A 20,616-nucleotide genomic window follows, 5' to 3' on the forward strand; every position below is an offset into this window, starting at 1 on the left:
AATGAGAAGGAAACCATGATTTCACTAAGAAAGGACAAACTGCAATGCAGGAATAGGTGAGTTGGTTGAGAGCGGGCTTTTTTATTAAGCACAAAGAAAACAAACAGCACACATCTTTGGAAAAAAATTCTTTAGTTTTTCAAAGGACTCTGAGCTTTGACTGGGGAGCAATGGATAAAAAAGTGGGGGCTGCAGTTAGCCATGTATTTACTGGAATTTACTGGCAAGACTGGCAATGAAAGTCTGGATTTCCCTGAGAAAAGAGGAGCAAAAAAACACACCATTCCCAGAGGTCTTTCATTTTAGCTGCCTGGGTGGGAGGGGTGGAGGGAGGAAGGGAGGAGACCAAGAGAAGAACAAGTTCATGGGAAAAAAGCCAATGAAAAACTAGGAGAGATTCTGTTTTTGTCGAGCTCGGACCAGAGCACCCACTTTTATTATGATGTTACAGTGTAAATCTGAGATTAAACACAGCTTCCTAAAATGTGTCAAGAGGTTTTAAAGCCTGGAAATAAATCCAGATCCACTCTTTGCTTCCTTGTGAAGTAAAATACCCACCCCGAATATATTTATGTTTCTTTAAGAATTTTTAAAAATAACTTATTTTGAAAAATTTCAAATTTTAAGAAAAATTGCAAGAACATCACAAAGAACTCCCAGCCCCTCTTGTCCAGATTCCCCAGCATTTCACCAATTTGCTTCCTCCTCACTAAATAGATATATATACATATATGCCATTATTATTTTGTCTTTTCCTGAGCAATTTGAGAGCAATCTGCAGACACAATGTCCCATCATCTCCAAAAGTCTAGTTTCCTAAATACACTCTCATACACAAATACCATACAATTCTCCAAGTCAGGAAATCACAACCGAGACACCACCACCATCCAAACCTATGTGTTTCTTTTTAATGATTCCCTTCTACAAGTCAGCTCTTTATTTCCATAATTTTAGGCCAATGCAATAAGGATTTCAGCTCCTAAGTAGCTGGGATTGCTCATTCATTCATTTCGATATTGATGGTTTGCCTACTTTGCGAAAGGCACCGAGCTTGAACAGTGGGGCCTCTATGTTCCAAGAAAATTAAGGTTTGGGGCAATTAAATAAATGACTCAGTTAAAAAGATTTTGACTTGAAACGTGGTGTCTCCATTTCTTCCTTTGTTCTAATAAGAAAAAGGAAGCAAATCCATTGTTGGGTTTTTTTTTTTTAATGTTGTCATTTTCTCACTTCATCTTACACAGCTTCCAAACCATAACCATGTCTTAACGTTCACCTGCCACACAGATGGAGGACCACTTCAGTAGTTGGGAGGATGAGGGGTGAAAAAAGAAAAGAATGCAAGGACAGATCTCAAAGTGGCTGACTGTCCTATCAACAGGAAGGAATAAGACTTAGCATTGCCAAAAGAAGAGTTCAACTCCTGTTAGCAGCTTAGTATTAGCTCAAGAAAGAGTTTGGAGGATATTTCAATGCATTTAACGTGTTTTATTTCAACCAGAGAGTTACTGGCATGAGGTTGCTTTTTAATAAATTTTAACTTCATCATTTTTCATAATTCACTTGTGGTGCAAGTGTGTCACGTTCTACAAAAGCTCTTATCACCACAGACGTCTGCAAACCCCCAACTGGCTTTAACAAAATCTAATCATCCTGGTTATTTATGTATCTACTGCACAGAGAAAACGCTTAGATTTATTACCTCAAGTTATTCTATTTCTCTTTGTGTATTAAAATGTTAGAAATATCACTTAATGGGTGCTTAATAAATTCTGGATGCTCATTTTCCTCCAAATCTTCTAGAAGCCCCTGAACTTGCTCTTTTTCTGGTTTAATTTTAAGAGAATCAATTTTCTCATATTCATCCCTTAGGATCTCTAAGCAAAATCTGTAAATGGCTCAATAATGCCAGCCTATGTCACTTAGTTACTATCTGGAAGAACATGAAATCTTACACTGTAGACATCATCTTTCCGTAGCTTCTCACCACTTCACCAACTACACAGTAATAAGAGGGGATTATATCTCAGTTAAAACCAGGGGCTTGAAAGTTACAAAGTCCCGGGTTCAAATCCTGGTTCAGCCCCAGTCTGACTTAGAGCCAGCTAGTTGACTTTTCTGATGGTGCTCACCTCACCAAGCAGAAGAGATGACATATGACGATGTGGGTGAATTGCTTTGCATAATTCCTAGCAAAAAGTAAATGCTCCAAGATGTGACTGTTATAACAAAAAGTCAAAGCCGTCCCTATAACTATGGGAGGAAATGCACTGTACAAAACTGAGGGGAAAACAGCTCTTTTGCGGATAACTGAAGCCATCCATTCATTCACTTCCTGAGATACTTCAGAAGAAAGAGGCTTAGGGAGAATTATTTCACTTATTTCCTATTTTAGTGTATAGGCAACCTAAGAGTAAGCATAATAAATTAATAAGGGCTTCTAAAAAAAATAGACCATCTGAAAGCCATTTATAGTTTAATTTAGATGTCACCCTCAAGGGGGAAAATAAACCCAACAGCAATTCTATCTAGCTCCTAGAAAAGAGAATTGAGGATATATCATTAGTCCATCTGCAGCCAATGTAGTTACATATATTTAAATTTCTGGGGCCATTAGTATCGGGTATGATAAGAAATCAAGCCATTATGGTTTTCTTAACCCTGGGGAGGCTAAGTTTTGCAAAGTTAAATGACAGCAATTACAGTGGTGGAGGAGACATTTCCTCAACTCTGATTCTTCTGAATTATCTTTGAAACAGAGCTCCTTCCTTAAACCTAATCTGCTCAACCTTTACCTACAGGGCTCAGTGACTACAAAAGCGGCCTTCCTGGAACTTCTCCTTCAAAGAGGAAATGATCCCTTGGAATTCAAGCTTCTACAAGGTGGCTACCTGGTGTTTTCCATTTTTGCCTTCTTCTAAAAAGCATCAATCCAGCCTTGCCCTTCCAATCCAGAGAACACATAAACATTCTTTCTCCTTAACTGAACTTACTGCCACACTGAACTTGAACTCTGAGATACACAAGAGGAGAGTTTGTTTTAACAGCTGCTTTTACATAGAGACCCTGGAGTTGTTTCTCTCAAGACAGCTGGTTCTGAAAGCCTCTTTTCACTGTCCTATTTTTTCAGTGCCCAGCTGTCAGGGAACACCCACTGAAGTGTTCCAAAACAAAGGCACAAAACAGAGAAGGATAAGAGGGTGGTATTTACTGCATGCAAGAGCACCCTACATAGGAAGCCCTTACATGCTGATGTGAGGTTTTTCTCCCCAGTTTATTTTTATAAATTTATTGATTTCTTGGCTAGTTGAATATTAACTGCCAATTGCCTGAGGTTGCCCTGTCCAGTATGGTAGCCGCCAGCCACAGGTGGCTGTTTAGATTTAATTAAATACAGTTTAAAATGCAGTATCCCTGTTACACTGAGCCACATTAGAAGTGCTTAATGTTAGTCATCTGTGGTTGAGGGCTTCCAAATTGGACAGCAAAGATAGAGAATATTTCCCAAATTCCCAAGCTATTGGACTGCTTTGGCCAAGGCTTACCCTCTTTCCAGTAGGAGACAGGGAATGCAGATCTGGCCAAGAATGATGGCATTGTAGGTTCAGCCTACATTGATTGTTTCCCTTAATACTTCCTGTATACTTCTTTTCTTGGCTGCCAAATTTCTATTTTATAAATTTTTGAAAAAGGGATGTTGTGGTGATTAAAATAATCTAGGAAAAGTGATCCCACTTTAGAGGACACAAAAACAGCAAGAAGCAAGGATGCTGGTGTGGTGATCCACACACTTCAGATCTATTTATTGGTACCCATTAAACAGCACGGACCCTCAGCCACAACTTCCCACACTTGTGTGAAGGCTGAGGATCCCGGTGGTGGGTGCTGGGGCAGGGAGAGGCAGAAAACCAGGCCCTCCACTCATCCCGACTCTCAGACCACTGAACTCATGTCTGGGTACTAATGTAAAGGTGAATAGAAGCATATTTTCTGATAGGAGGCTTTTAAAGGGTCCACCTTATCAGCCTGCAGCATTTATCACTGAGAACGACTGGGCAACTGCACATTTAAAAGGAAAGACATGATCAATAATTTATATTTATTGACTAAAGATCATTAGCCACCATGAATATATATATGTATATATGTGTGTGTGTATATATAATGCTATTGGGATGAAGATATATATATATATATATACACACACATAGATAGATAGATAGATAGATAGATATCTCCATCCTAAAAGCAATTTGTATTTTCATTCTCATGGCTGTAGTAAGGCTGTCAGGAAAAAATGTCAGTTTGTTACATGTTCAGTTTTGTTTGTTTAATACCAAAGTTTCTCTTTCTCCACTAGAATGAATAGCTCTGACTTGTTCATTGCTGTATCCTTAGCATCTAGAAGAGCCTGGGCCCACAGTAGGCAAATAAAAAGTATTAGCTGAAAAATGAATGACTTTTTGTTTTAAAGGAACAACCCAGAGTCTTTTACTCCCTCCCCATAAGATAAATCTTCCTCAACAGCCTTTAATAATCAGGATTCCCTCCCAGCCAATTAGATGTGGACGCAGCCTCCACCTCGCAATCCACATTCCGGAGTTTCCATTCCTGTCCATTCCAGAAGGGCAACTCGCTGACCTGAGTCAGGGAGGGAACCTACACTCCTTTTCAGGGTCGAAAGGCCCTCCTACCCCTCACCCCGCTCCTTGCCCTTGGACTTTTTAAAATGGCAAAAAGAGAAATCTGTCAAGCTATCTTGAAATATCAGCTATCAGAAGGCAGGAACAGAGTCTCTGATAGGCATACAATCACTGGAAATACAGAAAAGAAAAAAGTCTAGCTAAGTTTTATCTCCAATGAAACAGATGCAGGCCAGTGTTTTCGCTGTTTTTGAGCGCATTTGAGTTGAGCGGTTTATGGAGTCTCCCTCTACCCTGAGTTCACTGCTGTAATTTCACATGTCATGTTTTCCTTTAAAAAAATCTTATTCTTTATACTCTATATCGACAGAGCCAACTAACATGCTTCTTTTTTAAAAGATACTAGCAGTATGTTTAAGACATCTTCATTACTAAAAAAAAATCTTATATACATATAAAAATGCATATTCATTTAATGTGATAGTCCTTCTGGCCAAAATCTTGATATCACCCTCCTAATTTGGCTATTAGTGTATCTTTAAAATGAAAGGGAGAGACGTTTTGCCATTCCTTAAACATAACTAGTATGAGGCGTTCATAGCTGCTGGTCATGGGAATTTACTGATAATGTTATAAATTTGGATTTTGTTGTTGTTATTGCTGGAGTCAAATGAACAATGTCAATATTAGTTAAACAACGAGGTTAGATGGAGTTTGAGTTTTCAGCATGTCCTTTTATTGAATAGAAACAGGAGTTTAAAAAATTTATTCTGAACATGGGCTGTTTCTTTCTACCAAAACAAACAGGATTAATACGGTCAGTATACTGACACTGAAGTCTTATCACTAAAGTGGATTATCACATAGTCAAGAGGATTCATAAAGAACACCTCTCTCACGGGGTAACATGGGGGCTAAATGTGACACGTATTTGCTTAACTGGGCTTAACTGGGCCTGGTATGTAGTAAATACTCCGTAAAGGCTAGCTAGCATCATTTGCTTTGTAGATGTTATCTTATTCAGCACCTTAGGAAAAAAAGCCTCAAACTCACACAGGGACTCCCTTTTACGGCCCTTTCACTTTCAATTACCATGAAAAACTACAGTGCAAAATGGAGGCTCAGTAGGGGAACGTGGAACCAAGAGAGAACCGACCTCCTGTTACATGTTCAGAACCATTTCTCCTAACCACTTGTTCTGTCTTCCGGCTACGCCCCATCATTCTCTACAAATTCAGTACATGGAGCATTCATATTTCAGAGCTGAGACTCAATCAATCAGGACAACAGTATTAGAAAAGAAAAAAAAAACAACAAAATGTTAAGCCTCATATATTTTTGTTTATATCACTAAGCATCGTTTCCAATCCAGAAATATTTCTTAAAGTATTCCTTTCAAATATACATTTTTTACAACTCTCCAATTACATAAAGGCTTGGCACTTGGCTACTCAGATCTGGGAGAGGGACGGTACAGGCAGGAGAGGACTTACAAAATTAAAGTGTGTCTTTTTAAAACTGAAAGAAACATACACATGCATTTCTAAGCACACAGCCAATTTGCCTTTACAGTCTGCTGAAAAACACTGATTTTTAAACATTGTATATAAAATTAAATAACATGGAAAAAATAAATATGCTTTATTATATAAACACATAGAAATATGTACTGCTCCAAATATTCAGATAATACTAGGCTTGGCTGCTTAAAACTGTATTGGGAAAGTGTGGTAGTGATATTTACAATCTTTTTGCTAGAGATAGATGGGGTGAGGTGATAAAATACTGATGTCAGACATTTTCTCCTCCTGCCTACAGAAGCTGCAAACTTTAATATGAAAATGAGGTAGACACAAATTCGTAAGTTGACCAGGCAGAAACAAAAGCACGTTTCCTTCGTGAGCTCATAAATTCTCCTTATTTGGGTCGACAAGCATTCTTCCAAAGCACCTAAAGCAAGACTCAGAGAACACTTTCAGGTTTGTCATGAAAAACTCACACAAGCTATTTCTCCTAAGGAGAACCAAAATCTCCAAGATGATCAGCAAGTACGATGTGGCCTGGGGCAAAGCACAAAGAACCATCTTGGGTAGGTGACATCACCTAACAATCTTTTTTACTTTAATATCTTGGATCAGCTTATGCTAGAATGGTACAGATTTTTTAACCTACTTCCTGCTGTACTTTGACAGTATAGAGCTCTCTTTCCAATTTATCCCTCTAGTCACGGGACGTGTGCATGCAATTGGCAAATCAGTGTAAGAACCTTATTTCAAAAACAAAACATTCCAAGTCAGAGTGCAAGGTCACGTTCAGAAGAAGACAGAAGAGAGGAAATCTGGGGAAGATGCCTTCCACAATTAGGATTCTAAATCTGTAGTGACTTGAGCCAGAACTAAGGGTCTTAAAATGGGGTACGTGAATCCTACATTCACAGAAGCTTCATGTTAGAGTCTGGAAGCCATGCTAACAGCAATCTGGAGTTTGTGTTTCCTAAACACTGCTCCTTAGTAACAATTGTTGAACTTGGCTATCTCCTTCTTGACCTTGAGAAAGGCCTACTCCCACAGCAGCAGTCACTTCTCATACTATTTCCAGGGTGGGAGGACTTGGGGAAAGAAAGCAACTTAGCCGGAGAAGGACTAGTGGCTGGCCTTGGTCTCTAATAAATCTACTTTGCTTTCTGCTGAAAGCAACATGTTAGCACCTCAAACATACTTGTTGTTGTTAATGTCACTGTCATTTACAATGATCAAGCACCATGGAATTGGCTTTATGGCTATTAACACAATTCACTGAGGTATGCTTCAATTTAGAATTACTAAGACAGTTCCAAAGCATCCAAAAAAAAAAAAATCAACATAAAAGTAAAATCCAAACCCTACAGTAAGAATCTCAAAGGATGCCCTTGCACGTGTACTTTAAGTAATATATTACAAATGTATCTATTTAAATAAAATGCTTTTGATTCAGTTTAAAAAAAATCACAGTGAAAAGCCTTGTAGAAGTGGTCTTGCTCCCAGGCTGCAGAGGCATTTAAATATATATTCAAATAATGATCACTTTACCAAGGAGGCATTAAAATCATACAGGCAGCAAAAATATTTTTAAAATCCATGTATTTGCTTCTGTGCACTACAGAGCATTTACAATCTCTCCCTCTCTTTTTCTGTGTGTGTTTCAGAAAACTATGAGCCGGACCGAGAACAACTACAAATAAGAAAAACTGAAAGTCTTCAGTTACATTAATTGGCAGAACATATTTTACAATTTAAGCATTTAAGCTCTTAAAATATCTGTGGGAGAGGGTGGTGATTTTGTGTAAAAAAAAAAATTAAGCTGTGTTTAGAAAGTTTTCAAGAAGGAAGCTTTGGAAACTAATACATATTATATAATATGTGTTCCATATTATGTATAACATATAATATATAATATGATATGATTATGTCATACACACACACCCTCTGAGGGGTAGGAGATTTTTTTGGTCAATATTAAAGAAATAGAACTTTCTAGAGAGCAACTTTAAAGAAATAGAACTTTCTAGAGAGCAACTGGACTCTTTGATATGTAACACCAGTGTGGTGTTGGTGTTGGCTGAATGAACAGGGTGAAATATCATGGGAAAATTTCATGAAAAATAATATGGAGTAGGTGACTTTGGGAAGTTGGAATGTCAGAGATGTTCCTGACATGCTAAGATTATTTCTGATCTTTTTTAAAAAAATATTCACTTTGGGAGAGTGCCAGGATTGCAGACAAAATACCCCAGGTGAACAATAAATACATCTGAAACGCCCTTGAATCAGATCCTTACAGCTCCGCTGAATAGTACCAGTGGAGATGCCACTCTATAAATTCTAGATTTCTACTTAACACAAAGCACAGTAGTTATACAGCTAGTGTTCAACCTGCAGAAACCAAAACCTTTGACTCTTAGAAGCGTCAACAGGTATTGGCCATGTCAGGTCAGTTAATCTGCTTTTTAGTTTCAGGAATGGTTAAGACTTTTCCCCAGAACCCTCTGAAATAAAAAAGCCTTCTGGATATGACTTCATATAATATGAATTCGGTTTCAGTGCAATTTATGTATTTACAGGAATGTTTACTCTATTTACATCAAACAGCCCTAGCAGCTCCAAGCCAATGGCACGATTTAGCCAAAGTATTGTTTTGACACAGCCGATTCTTCTGTTTGCCAAGAGCTGCCCCAGAAGTTCGCATAATATTTACAAGTGGTAAACCTGTCTCACAATGTCAGCTAAAAGCTGATCGCAAAGAAGCCTGGGACTGAACTAAAATGGTCTCAAACAGGCTTTGTGTCTTGATAGGAGAGAGAGAACATTTCAGATGCCTTGAAAGGGCATCAGGTCACTGAGTCCACGGTTGGTCTTTTGAATTATCCAAATGACTTCAGTCGATTTTGTGGGCACAGCCCTTGTAGTGATTGTGTTGAGAACTGTACCCGAGTCACACAGAGAGGCAAAGTATAGTCACTGAAGAAAAAACTGCTTTGGCCTCAATAAGCAGGTATCTTCCTGCCAAAGTCAAAACTACCAGCTTAGAAGAGGAAAGAATACTTGCTTTTGAGTTGTCTGCTTAAATCATTTTGGAGCTCAATAATTATACAATTCAGTATCTTAAAAACACACACACACACACATATATATATAGCCTAGTTCTAGGAAAGGAAGCTACTTCTTGGCGTTGGCACCAGGCCTGTATGAGGTACATGTATTCGGTAAAGTCACTTGGCAATATGACAAGAAAAATTAATTCTGCTGTAGGTCAACAGGAAGCAAACAGACTGTTTACAGCACAGTTTCAGGGATGCCCTTGCCAGTAGGATAATTATTGATCTCAGAGGATTGCCCCAGAATACCTTGGAATCGGGCATGTTAGTTAGATCATGTCGTGAGCAAACAGAAAAGTTAGGGCCGTACCGAACTCCAAGGGCCAGCGCTCCATGCGGCGTCTTGAGGACAAGCGTGTGTGTTACACTGCTCCCGGTCTGGAGGCTTATCAAGAATTTCACAGCTCAGATCTGGAAACCGTTCCCCGTTGGGCCGTTGACAGACCACCAGTCTCGTTCGCAAGCCTCTACCACACAGCTTAGTACACTGCAAGCAGGAAAAGGAGGGCTGGTGTTATTTTGTCTCAACAGCTAGTGGCAAATTTTCTTTTCCCATCGGAAAAATGTCTTAGCCAAACTCTCTTACGGTATCAGGCAAGAGAAGTCCGCAGGCAGAAAGAATTACCAAAAGTAATACGTACAGCAGACTGGAGCCCTCTGCCTTCATGGCAGGTACCGTTTACTGAGCATTTCCTCTTCACCTATACTAAGGGCTTTTAGATATATTAACTCAGCAAGAGGAGAGGGTAATTATGAGAGGGTAAGTATTCACTGCATTTTATATATGGGGCAACTGAGCTTAAGAGGGGTTAACTTGATCGAGGTCAATTCAACAGCAAATGTCAAGGATAAGATTACAGTCTTCTCGTTGAGGTATTCAAAACCACAAATCAAACAAACAAAAATCTCAGAACCACTCAGTACCAAATAAAGGAAATAACGACTTAGCTGGTTTTATTTTCTGGCAACCTCTAAGCAACTGTCACCAACCTCTGGCTGTTCTGTGACTCCAGTCTCCATAGACCTTTGTGACGTTAAAATATTTTACACTATCTCTCAATCTGAGGACAAGGCTGGTTTTCCCTGAGGATGAGTAAACAGTGCGGTGGGAACGCTGGATAAGGTTCTGACTGCTGGCCAGGCCCACACTTCTGAGGCAGGAACAAGCTGTATTTCTTGGACAGCACTGCTGTGCTCACATCCAGGAACACTGACAGTTTCCCTGCTGTGTCAAGGCCAGATCGCCCACAGAATTTGGAAGGATCTGGTCCGTGTTGACAGCAAGCATCCCAGCAAATGCGTGTACTCTCCTGGTCCCCATCCAATTACAGAAGCTTAAGCACAGGCCTTACAGGACAGATCTTTACGAGGAGTTTTGGGAAACTCACAATACACAAGTCTCAAAACCTGACTTTCCCTTCCGGCCTTCCAAGCAAAGCCCCCCTAGAATGACGTATTATCAAAGAAAGTCAACAAAACTTTCCATTATGACTGCTTATGACTACTGGGTTACGTGTATGAAACCATGAAGTGTGGATGTGCGATTCTGGTTCGCCGGGAGTGTGGTGGACTAACACACCTCCATCTCATTTGTTCCCCCACACGCCTTGGCACGAAGGTCTCCAAGATGTTAGTCCTCATGCTTGATTTTACACATTTTACAGTCAAGACAGAACAACGCAACTAACTTTACATTTGTGCCCTCTCTGTGAATCTAAGACTAGAGAAATATATTCTTTGTTAATTAAATACAATCAATAAGCATCTAAGTCTTACGCATGATAATGGCTCAAAACCCCATTTAATAATAATAGTTGGGGGAGGGTATAGCTCAGTGGTAGAGTGTGTGGTTAGCATGCACGAGGTCCTGGGTTCATTTCCCAGTATCTCCATTAAATAAATAAATAAACCTAATTACACCCCCCCCATAATAACAGTAATACTAACGATTATCATTATTAGAATAGCAGCTAACTCTGATTGAAGGCTATGCGCTAGGTTTTGACATGCACTATCTTGTATAACAGACATGAATACTATTAAGTGGGTGCCATTATTACTCCCATTTACAGACGAGAATACAGATATTTGGTGAAGTTATATTATTTGTCAAAGCCACAAGGCTTCTAAGAGCCAGGGCTGGAAGTGGGACCCAGTTTCGTTTTGCTCGAAATGCTTTCTTGCCTTTCACCCGTCATAACGGGCAGCTCTTAAAAGGTAACAGCTGAAGAATTTCATTTAAGACTATACAGCTAATTCTTCACTTCTACGATTAAAACACATCACCTTTGACAGGAATAACAGCTCCCATTTATTCTAGTTTCACTGGGGATTTGAAATTTTGGGAGACATGATGCCATGGGAATAAGGGTGCATCACAAACTCCCCAAAACTAGGAAGAGGATGGCAAAATTTCCATTGACTAATTTAACGCATATTTTCAATCACTTTAAAAGTGTCCATGTTTTAGTCAACAGAGGTTAACAACTTAAACTAGCATTCATCTGTATTCTTCCCTAATTTTTCTCTCCAGTGTATTCAAGGTGTCTCTATTTGGTAATAAATGCACTTTTAAAAATAGTGCGGAATTAAGACAGGTCTCCTAGTTATCCGAAATCGAGACGGTTTGACAAGAACTAGTTCTTCCTTAAAATAAACTGTGAACAATAACACTGTTTGGTGTTTGTTTTTCCCCAAAGGATGTAGAAGCGGACGGTTCACTCTCACCTCTCCCCAGTTGCCATAAGCCCATTGAGGACAAGGGCCAGATTCGCAGGCTCTCTGCTCATCGGGTTTTATTCTCTCCACGCAGTCATTGGCAGTGTATCCGTTTTCATCCTGACACACAACCACACGCCGCTGGGACCCACCAGCACAGGTACTGGAACACTGAAGACAGCAGACATCAATCAATAGGTTAACCCCCACCTCTATCTTGGGGACACAAAAAGCAACTGGTTGAAAGATCAGAGACAAATGTGACAGAAACAGTTCTCAAGCCATCCATCATGGACAGAAAACAATCATGAGAACCTCCCTTCTGTGGGGATGCTTAACGCTCACGTCTTACAACCACCTGGCGGGCAGAAACGTGGCTTCCCCCTTGCACATGTTAGACCTCAGTAGGTGTTTAATCAATGCCTAATGAGTGATAACGTCTTGTGATTTCCAAAGCAGTCCTATTTATCCTCTGCCTCTTTGAGAGGTTCAGAGGTTTTGACTGATACCACAGTCCTCTGGGAAACTCTTTTTTTCCCCCAAAACTGCAAGTGCCTTTTTAGAACCAACATTTGACTTTCTTTTCAACACAGGGATCAAACTGCAGACTTAAGGAATTGCCAGTTGTTGAAATTAAGCTTCCATATTAATTCTTTCAATTACCCGAGGAAAGCGTCATAAGATGTCCCTTACGTATCATTTTCCTGGCAGGTAACGTTCTCTTCTCTCTTCACAAAAGCCTCTACTTCAGGGACTAATGGTAGCAAGATCTGTTTTCTTCCTTTCTTTTTATCCCCCAGTGAACTTACTTGAATTCCATATTGGCAAACCTCTTTTCAGCCTAGTGCTGTCTTTCATGGTTGTCACAGAATTTATGTTTGCCCTTCAGTTAACTTCCCAAACCAGCTTCTCATAGCTCTCTTATTTATTTACATCTTGAGTGTTTTTTTCTTCCCATAATCTCATCATCTTTTGAAATATGTTTGCTAGTATGCTTCACTCTGACCCGTCACTTATAAAATCTGTTTGGCTATAAACACTCATCTAGTCCCTCAAGCCATTCTCACGAATTAATCAAGTCAAACTGCCTTTGTAATAACCCTGTTTTGCGTCTTGGGTTCTGATGGCTACCTCGTGCTATCAAACCCCAGCTCGAACCAGTGTTATTTCAAAATAACCATAAACACTGCTTCTTGCTGGTCGGCTTCTTCTACACAAAGATGTGAATACATCTATTTTTTTTTTCCTGGTTCGAGGGATGGGGCCTCAGTTCAATTTCCCTGCCTAGGCTGGTCAAACTATCAATGATTTTAAAATATACTCAGTTTCATTTTTAAATGCAGAATGGGAAAATAGATTAAAGAATTTTGTCAGAGAAAATACACAGGTAATTTCTGATTTACAGAAATCCTACTTCTATTCTTTGAGGCTTCTGATAGACTTACTCTAAACTTGGAAATATTTGTTTTCTACTTTTAAACAGCTTAATAGGTAAGAAACACAGAGAACTATTATTTTAATCAGCTTTGTTTGAGGACCAGAATATAAAATGTTAGGAAGGAACTTCCCAATTATAAATAGATATGGAATGAATATTTAGTTCTTTCCTTGATAATACATCCTTGTATTAATCCTTTATTATGTCACCTGTGTTATTGTGCCAATAAAAGCTCCTTTAGGGAGCATCAATGTCATAACTTGTATCTCTACTGGCTCCAGAGAGCTGATCCCAGGATTTACTGCCTGGTCGGATCAGCGTTTCTGGAAGCAATCTCTCTAAACCACATGCTACCTTCCTTTCAATATGGTTAACTGGAGCAAGAAAGGATAACAGATCCCAGATCAACTAAGCCACCAGCTGCCCAGTGACCAATCAGGTGCTTCCTACTGAGACCCTGATCAGAGACAGCACTTAGCTGGGGGCCAAACAATTGCACTGCCTCGTCGTGAACATGCACTGCACAGTTCTGAACCAGGGCTGGTCTGGGTCTTCTACTTCCACACTCAGGTGAAGTGTTGCACATCCTCCTTCTCCACATCCAATTTTGTCATCTGCTGATTAACAGAGATTCTTAGTTCCATTATCATGTTGCAGAATTTCGCTCTGAACTCCTCTGGTTAACAGTTTTCCTGTCCTCTTTAGATAGATATATTTTCCTAGGTAAAAATTTCTTGGAACAAATCCTGACATCTATATTCCATAATGGACCAACCAAGAGAGAATGACCATTAGGGAAGCAAGAGGCGATGGGCATCTGTTTCTCTTACCTGCCTCATACACTTCCCCTTAACACCTGGCAGCCCAATTTTTCTTCAAGGAACCACTTCTCCGCCAGTGGATGCCACCTTAGTGGGACGGTCTTTTAAGATACTCTGCACTTCCCTGGGAATCTGAATTCTGAGCACAGCAACTCAAGGGTGGTTCAGAGTTGAAAAGGATTCATCGAGCCAGAAATGCCTTAAAGGAATTATCCTGTAGTTCCACTTAGATTAGGATTGCAAACTACATCCTGGGGGCCAAATCTGGCCTGCCGGCTGCTTTTTATAAATACACTTTTATTGGAACACAATCATGTGCACTTGATTATATATTATCTATGTCTGTTTTTGTGCTAAGACAGAAGAGGTGGTTAGTTGTGATGGAGACTGTATGGTACACAGAATGGAAAATATTTACTATCTGGCCCTTTGCAGAAAAAATTTGCCAGCCCCTGAGCTAGATGCCTGAAGATGCTCTGGCCTCAGTCTCTACTGGGGCTAAATGAACAGTTTTGTTTGTTTGGCTTTCCCTTGAAAGAGTCAGTTTCTTTTCCTTTGCTTGCAACCAGAGACCCCTAATTGGTAACACACGGAAAACCTCATGCAAGGTTCAAGTTTATGCAGAAATGTGCTGTAAAATGAGGTTCTGATGCCAGAATCCACTGAAAGCACTGGATTCTCATTCTCCAGCGTTCATGACTCTTTGCTGCCTTTCCTGCTGTGGAGGGAAGGAAGAACCATGCATCCTGCCACGCAGAGATGCACACACACGCCACCCACTTCTGGGAGTAAGTCAGGCACATCAAGCTGGAGCTGAAAAATCACACTGTCCACCTTCAGCCTCACTTAATTTAGGGGAAAAAAATCCCCAAACAAAAAACAGGCACAATGAGGAGAAGAATGGTATTGCCCATTGCTGCAAAAAGGTTACCTAATCCTCCCTAATTGGGAACTCTGCCCAAGGGCAGAATCATTCAATCTTAAAGGAATGCATTATCCACAAATGTAGTCCCAAATAAGAATAGCTTTCAATGCATTTTTTTTTAAAGTTCTAGTGCTATCGTTAGAATACAAAAGTATGAGTTGCGAATTTTTTCAACCGGAAAAATCATGGGACACTCACTCAGTGATGACCTCTCTTGATCACCCTTTAATTTCTCAGAACCCAAATCTCTTTTAACCCCGGCAAAGGAAGTCTTAAAGTGGGAGGCAAGGGAGGAGAATGAGGTGGTAAAGGTCCCGGGCAACTGAGCAGATGTTCTGCTTACAGCCAACAGGTGCAGTTTGTGGAAACACTCAGTGGCTATCAGCATTCACAGGAAAGTGAACCTAATTTATTGAAACATAACCACAGTGGAAAACTGACAGGTTCCTTCTAATGCTTTTCAGTCTAGAAACAATGAAACACAATTAGCAGTACTGGGAGGAAACTAATAGTAAACAATTAAAAAGAAGACCCCTGAGTTATTAATAAACAGCTAACGCCCCACACCTATCCAGGGCCCCTTACTACCGTTATTACCCCACTTTACACATGTCCAGTATCCCACAATATAGTTATTCTTTAGAAAATTATTTAGCGTAAACTTCTGAAAATTTTGAGAGTATTTTTTCCTTTTGAATATTAAGTACTATTTAATCTAATCAATTACCTAATTAAATATTCTTTAATATAATTAATAATTGCATAATTTAATTAAATATTATTTAATTTAAATATTATTTAGTACTAGGGTCTTCCTAACTTGAAGGACAAAGATAATGATAATAATAAAGAAAACTGTTGACATTTATTAAATTCTCATTCTGTGACAGGCAGAGGGTAAAACACTTTATTTGCATCATTACATTTAATTCTTACAATAACCCAGGAAAGCTGGAATTATTGTTCACTTTGTTTTACAGATGAGGAAACAGGCTCAGAGAGGAGAGGGGACCTGCTGAAGACCCCAAAATTTGCAAGAGCAAGTCCTGGGATCAAACAGAGGTACATGCCCTCAAAGCCTGTGTGGATAACCATGAATTCATGGTGTTTCTCCTCTAAGCACAGATTTTGCCCAGACTAGTGTTCCTCTCCTCATCCAGGACAATGATCTACTATTACAAACTGCTTAGGAAGTGTGACACTTCAAGACTACATTCATCTGGAAAACAGCAAGAACGAAAATGACTTTCATTGAAAACTCCGTTTCAGAAAAGTTCTTTTGCCCTTTTAATTTTCCTTCAGGTGAGAGCCATCTGCCACCTGAAGGATCAATCAGGGCCTCCTCAGTACCTTCCAGGAAGCCACCTGATCAAGTGACACCCCCTCCTCCACCCAGTTAAGGTAGCTTAGGGGTGGGAGCAGACCGTCTCGAGTGACACCTCTCCTGGGACTGCAGTTAACCCCAACAAATGAAAATGCACAACATCAATCCCTCCTGAGATAAAGATGCTGCAAAGGTGTTTCTGTTTTGTTTCCCTCCAAGCCCAACATGAAGTGAAAGAGAAGAGAGCAAATTTGGGAAAGACGTCAGTGAATACTCACTGCTCCCCAGGGGCCAGTCCTCCACTGGTTTCCTCCGAGCACATGGGTGCGGCTAGGGCTAACGCCCCTGAGGCGATAATCCTCGTTCTGGAAAGGGTGCTGAGCGAGGCTACTGTCTGGGGTCCGCTGAGGGCAAGGTGACGTGGAACAGTCTTGCTCGGTTTCTGGGATATACTCGGGGTCGCACTCGCTTTGATCGATCACGTGGTCACTGTAGTTGACACAGACCACTTGCCGGGTCGCCCTACCTTGCCCACACGTCACGGAGCACTACATTGGATGTTCAGAAAGAGAAGGAGTGGGTCACGTGAAAGTGCGCTTTCTGTAGGTGACCCAGCACTCAGCCAGGTGCTCAGGCCAAAAACCTTGGTGTCATCCCTGTCTCCTCCCTTTCCTTCCCACCTGATGGCCGTTTCATGGAAAAACCCTGTTGGCTCAGTATTTGAAACAGATCCCCAGCAAGTCATGTGTCACCATCTATGTCATCCCCTTTCTAGTCTATGCCATCACTGTCCCATGCCAGGACTTCTGCAGTGGCCTTTCAGCTGGGCTCCAGCTTGTAATCTTGACTCCTTCCTGCCTCCACCCAACCCAAGTCTGTTGCCACATACCATGAACTGTGACTCGTGCAAACGAATGTCAGACCATGTCATTCACCTACTGACTTCCCAGTTCACTCTGAATAATGTCCAAAATTCTTACCTGGACCTAGTAGGTCCTTGATGATGTGGCCACAGGCTACTTCCCTGACACATCTCTGATCACTTCCCACTCACTGCACTCTAGCCACACCAGCCTGACGGATGCTTTCTGAGCAGGCCAAGAGCACCCCCAGCTCAGGGTCTTGGCCCCTGCTCTCTCTTTTGCTGTACAACATGGATATCCACGTGGCTCCCTGCTTCACTCCATTCAAGTACTGCTCAGCGCAACGTGGGCCCTTTTCTGACCACCTTGTCTAAATGCACTTCTCTTCTTTCTCTCTGCCACTATTCTGCTTGACCTTTGTCCTTGTTCTTGTCAGCATCTAGTGCTATGTGATATACTTCTTTATCCGCTCATTGACTGGAATCTCCACTGGAATGATCTCCATTCCAAAGGAAAGGTGAGGGCTTTAACAGTCGGTCGCTGCTTTTCTAACTAAACTTTTACAAATATCTGGTGAGTAGACAGATGGCTCTGATAGATGTATAAACGTATGTTTGGATGCTTAGGGCATGAGAGTGAGATTACAGACCACTTATTGAGTACCTTCTTTGTGCTAAGCATTTAACAGATATAATCTCAAATAATCCTTACAACAGTTTGTAAGGTAACTTACCTTTGTGGTCTCTTTTCAGAGGAGAAGAAAATGAGATTCAAGGACTTAAACCAGACTGCTCAAGGTCATGCAGCCAATTAATGTCAAGGTCTGGATTTTTACATAGCTCTCTTTGAATCCATCTCTCACATTTCATATATGTATTCTGGTATTTATTGAGATATTCATCTCCATTCTCTTCACCTATCCTAAGTTTTTTATTTCCTGGACTCTGGCATTTTTGCAAGGCAGAAAGCAGGAGCCACCTGAAGACAAAGGTTTTTCTTCTTTTATGAAAGTCCACAGATGGTGCCTGGTGTGCACAGGGGGCTGGGTCCTCAGCATCGCATGAGGATTCCCACTTCTCACTCCTGGCAGGGAAGCCAGAGGCGCTGAACTCCAAGGGACCACAGGATGCAGGAGGCACCCAAATTTAAGGTAAGAGGCCCTCTCCTTGGTCCCCGACTTCTCCCTACCACTGTGGTCCTCCACATGCCTATTACAATCTAATGGGACTGGACTCAATTAAGACTGGATTTTCCAATCAGCCCAATAGGATGTGGGCTTAAGTAGACTGTAAGTTGATTTACACACTTACTAAAAAATGTGCATTTCTGGCACATCTGGCTAAGATTCATACCAGCTGCACATACATGGAGAAGAGCTCCTCAGAAACTAAGTCCAATTCTAAAATAGTACCCACTGACTTTGGGGACCCACAACTAGCCATCCTCCTTAGGATCCCCCCCAAGGATCCTCTCCCAATTCCAAAGAAGTCATTTGCTTACAGGGCTCCAGTCCAGAGCCTTCCACTGCCCACAGGGCGTCACAGAGCATTCCTCCTTTGCCACAGGTCTAGGCAGGGTCGCACAGGCACTCTCGTCCGCCACAGAGCCATCCTCGTCCCGACAGCTGACATATCTCATCCGGGTACCTTTTCCACAAGTGGCTGAACACTAGGTGTTGGAGTAAAATAATGCAGAAATGTTATTTGAAACGGTCACTGGCTGGACAGAAACCTGCTTTCTATAGTCACGAACATCTGCCTCCCCTTCCACCCTCTCTGCTTCTTTCATTCTATTTCTTACTGGAGTCCAAGACCCAAATCGCCACTGGGTCCTTGGAGCATTGTGTGTGCTTCTCCTGGCTTCCGGGGCAGCTGGGGGAGGGTGACAAGATGGTAATTCACAGTCCTGGACACGAGACGGGAAGAAAAAGCCAAAGTTACCTTTCAGTCAACGCGCACTTTAACGGTCATGGCGCACACAGATACAAAAACTAAGAATTCTAAGATCTCAGACTTCCGTATGATTTTGGGCAAGTCACATGACACCTCTCAGCTCCAACTGTAAATTCAACTATAAAATGGGATATAATCTGAGTCACTTTGTGGGTGCCTTAATACAGAGCAGGGATCTACATAATGATTTTAAAACCATATTTATTCACCTGCTTGTGTGAAAAAGATATTACATAAGATAGCACATAATTTAGGAAAGATCAGGATACCCTTTGAAAATTATTCATTGTTAATTTGTTTTTAATTCTGAAGGCCAAGTTCTGTTCCTACATTTTGATTCATTTCCTAACCAGAATTTGTTAATCATGAACTTGCTTTCCGAGTTTACCTGAAGCTACCTCCAAAGGTCCTGAAGAAGGTCAAATCTGGATATAAGAGGTGTATTCAATTTCCCAATGTCTAGAATTTATATCACACCCCTCAGTCACTAAGAGATGGAATCCCTATGATGGACTGAGGTCACCCGCATGTAGCTAATATTTCCAGATTTACAAATGAGAAAACGGAAGTACACAGCTGCTCACAATCATTCCCAGCCTCAGTGGTTAGCAGATATTCTATGATTAAATGTATATCCATTAAATGTCCAAGAGGTACCAGGCACAGGGCAAAGTGCTGGAGGCTCGTTGCTAAAGTCACTTTAGGGAGCTTATAAACTGTATGGGAAACCCTGTTATTTGGCTCCAGATCTTGCCTATTCCTCTACCCGGGATCCAAAGGAAGGCACAGGGAACTTGTCACACAGTGAACAATTTATCCACATGACACAGCTGCAGGAGCTTCCCTACAGTCAGTCCACAGGTACCACAGAATAATTTAGAAAAGTATGTTTGAATCTCTAAGGAAGTCACACAATCCTCACATCCTGACTGTTGAGATGTCGTAGCTAACAGTTCCCAGGCATTTATCAGGCAGTGGTTCGGAAATATTTCAATAAAGTAATAAAAATAAGGATGACACAAGTCAAAGTGATGTTTGGTTCAGTGATCAGCGATGACAACATGACCAACACTGCCACAGTCACTGACTTTCTTGAGACTTCAGCCATCCAAGACACATGGTGCAAAGCATCAGACTGAGGATGCTCGGAGGGGCCACACTGGGGCCACAGAGTGTGCGTTCTGGCCAAACTATGGTTATAATCGCTGGACAAGCAAAGGTTGGACATGAATGTTAGCTGATATTTTGTTGATATTTAAGAGTACAGTGAAAGAAACAATGAAGATATGTGTCAGA

General features: G+C 40.9%; 1 protein-coding gene across 1 annotated transcript in view; it reads right to left on the reverse strand.

Moving 5' to 3' along the window:
* Positions 1-20,616, reverse strand: part of ADAMTS9 (ADAM metallopeptidase with thrombospondin type 1 motif 9) — a 155,988-nt gene that overhangs the window by 57,397 nt on the left and 77,975 nt on the right. The window contains exons 24-28 of the mRNA XM_006196467.4: positions 19,169-19,273; positions 18,869-19,036; positions 16,784-17,053; positions 12,007-12,168; positions 9,590-9,766 (exon numbers count right to left, since the gene is read on the reverse strand). Coding sequence (XP_006196529.1) covers positions 9,590-9,766; positions 12,007-12,168; positions 16,784-17,053; positions 18,869-19,036; positions 19,169-19,273 — 882 coding nt within the window. The remainder of the gene's footprint in view (positions 1-9,589; positions 9,767-12,006; positions 12,169-16,783; positions 17,054-18,868; positions 19,037-19,168; positions 19,274-20,616) is intronic.

The sequence above is a fragment of the Vicugna pacos genome, chromosome 17 (genome assembly GCF_048564905.1).
Source record: "Vicugna pacos chromosome 17, VicPac4, whole genome shotgun sequence".
NCBI lineage: Eukaryota > Metazoa > Chordata > Mammalia > Artiodactyla > Camelidae > Vicugna > Vicugna pacos.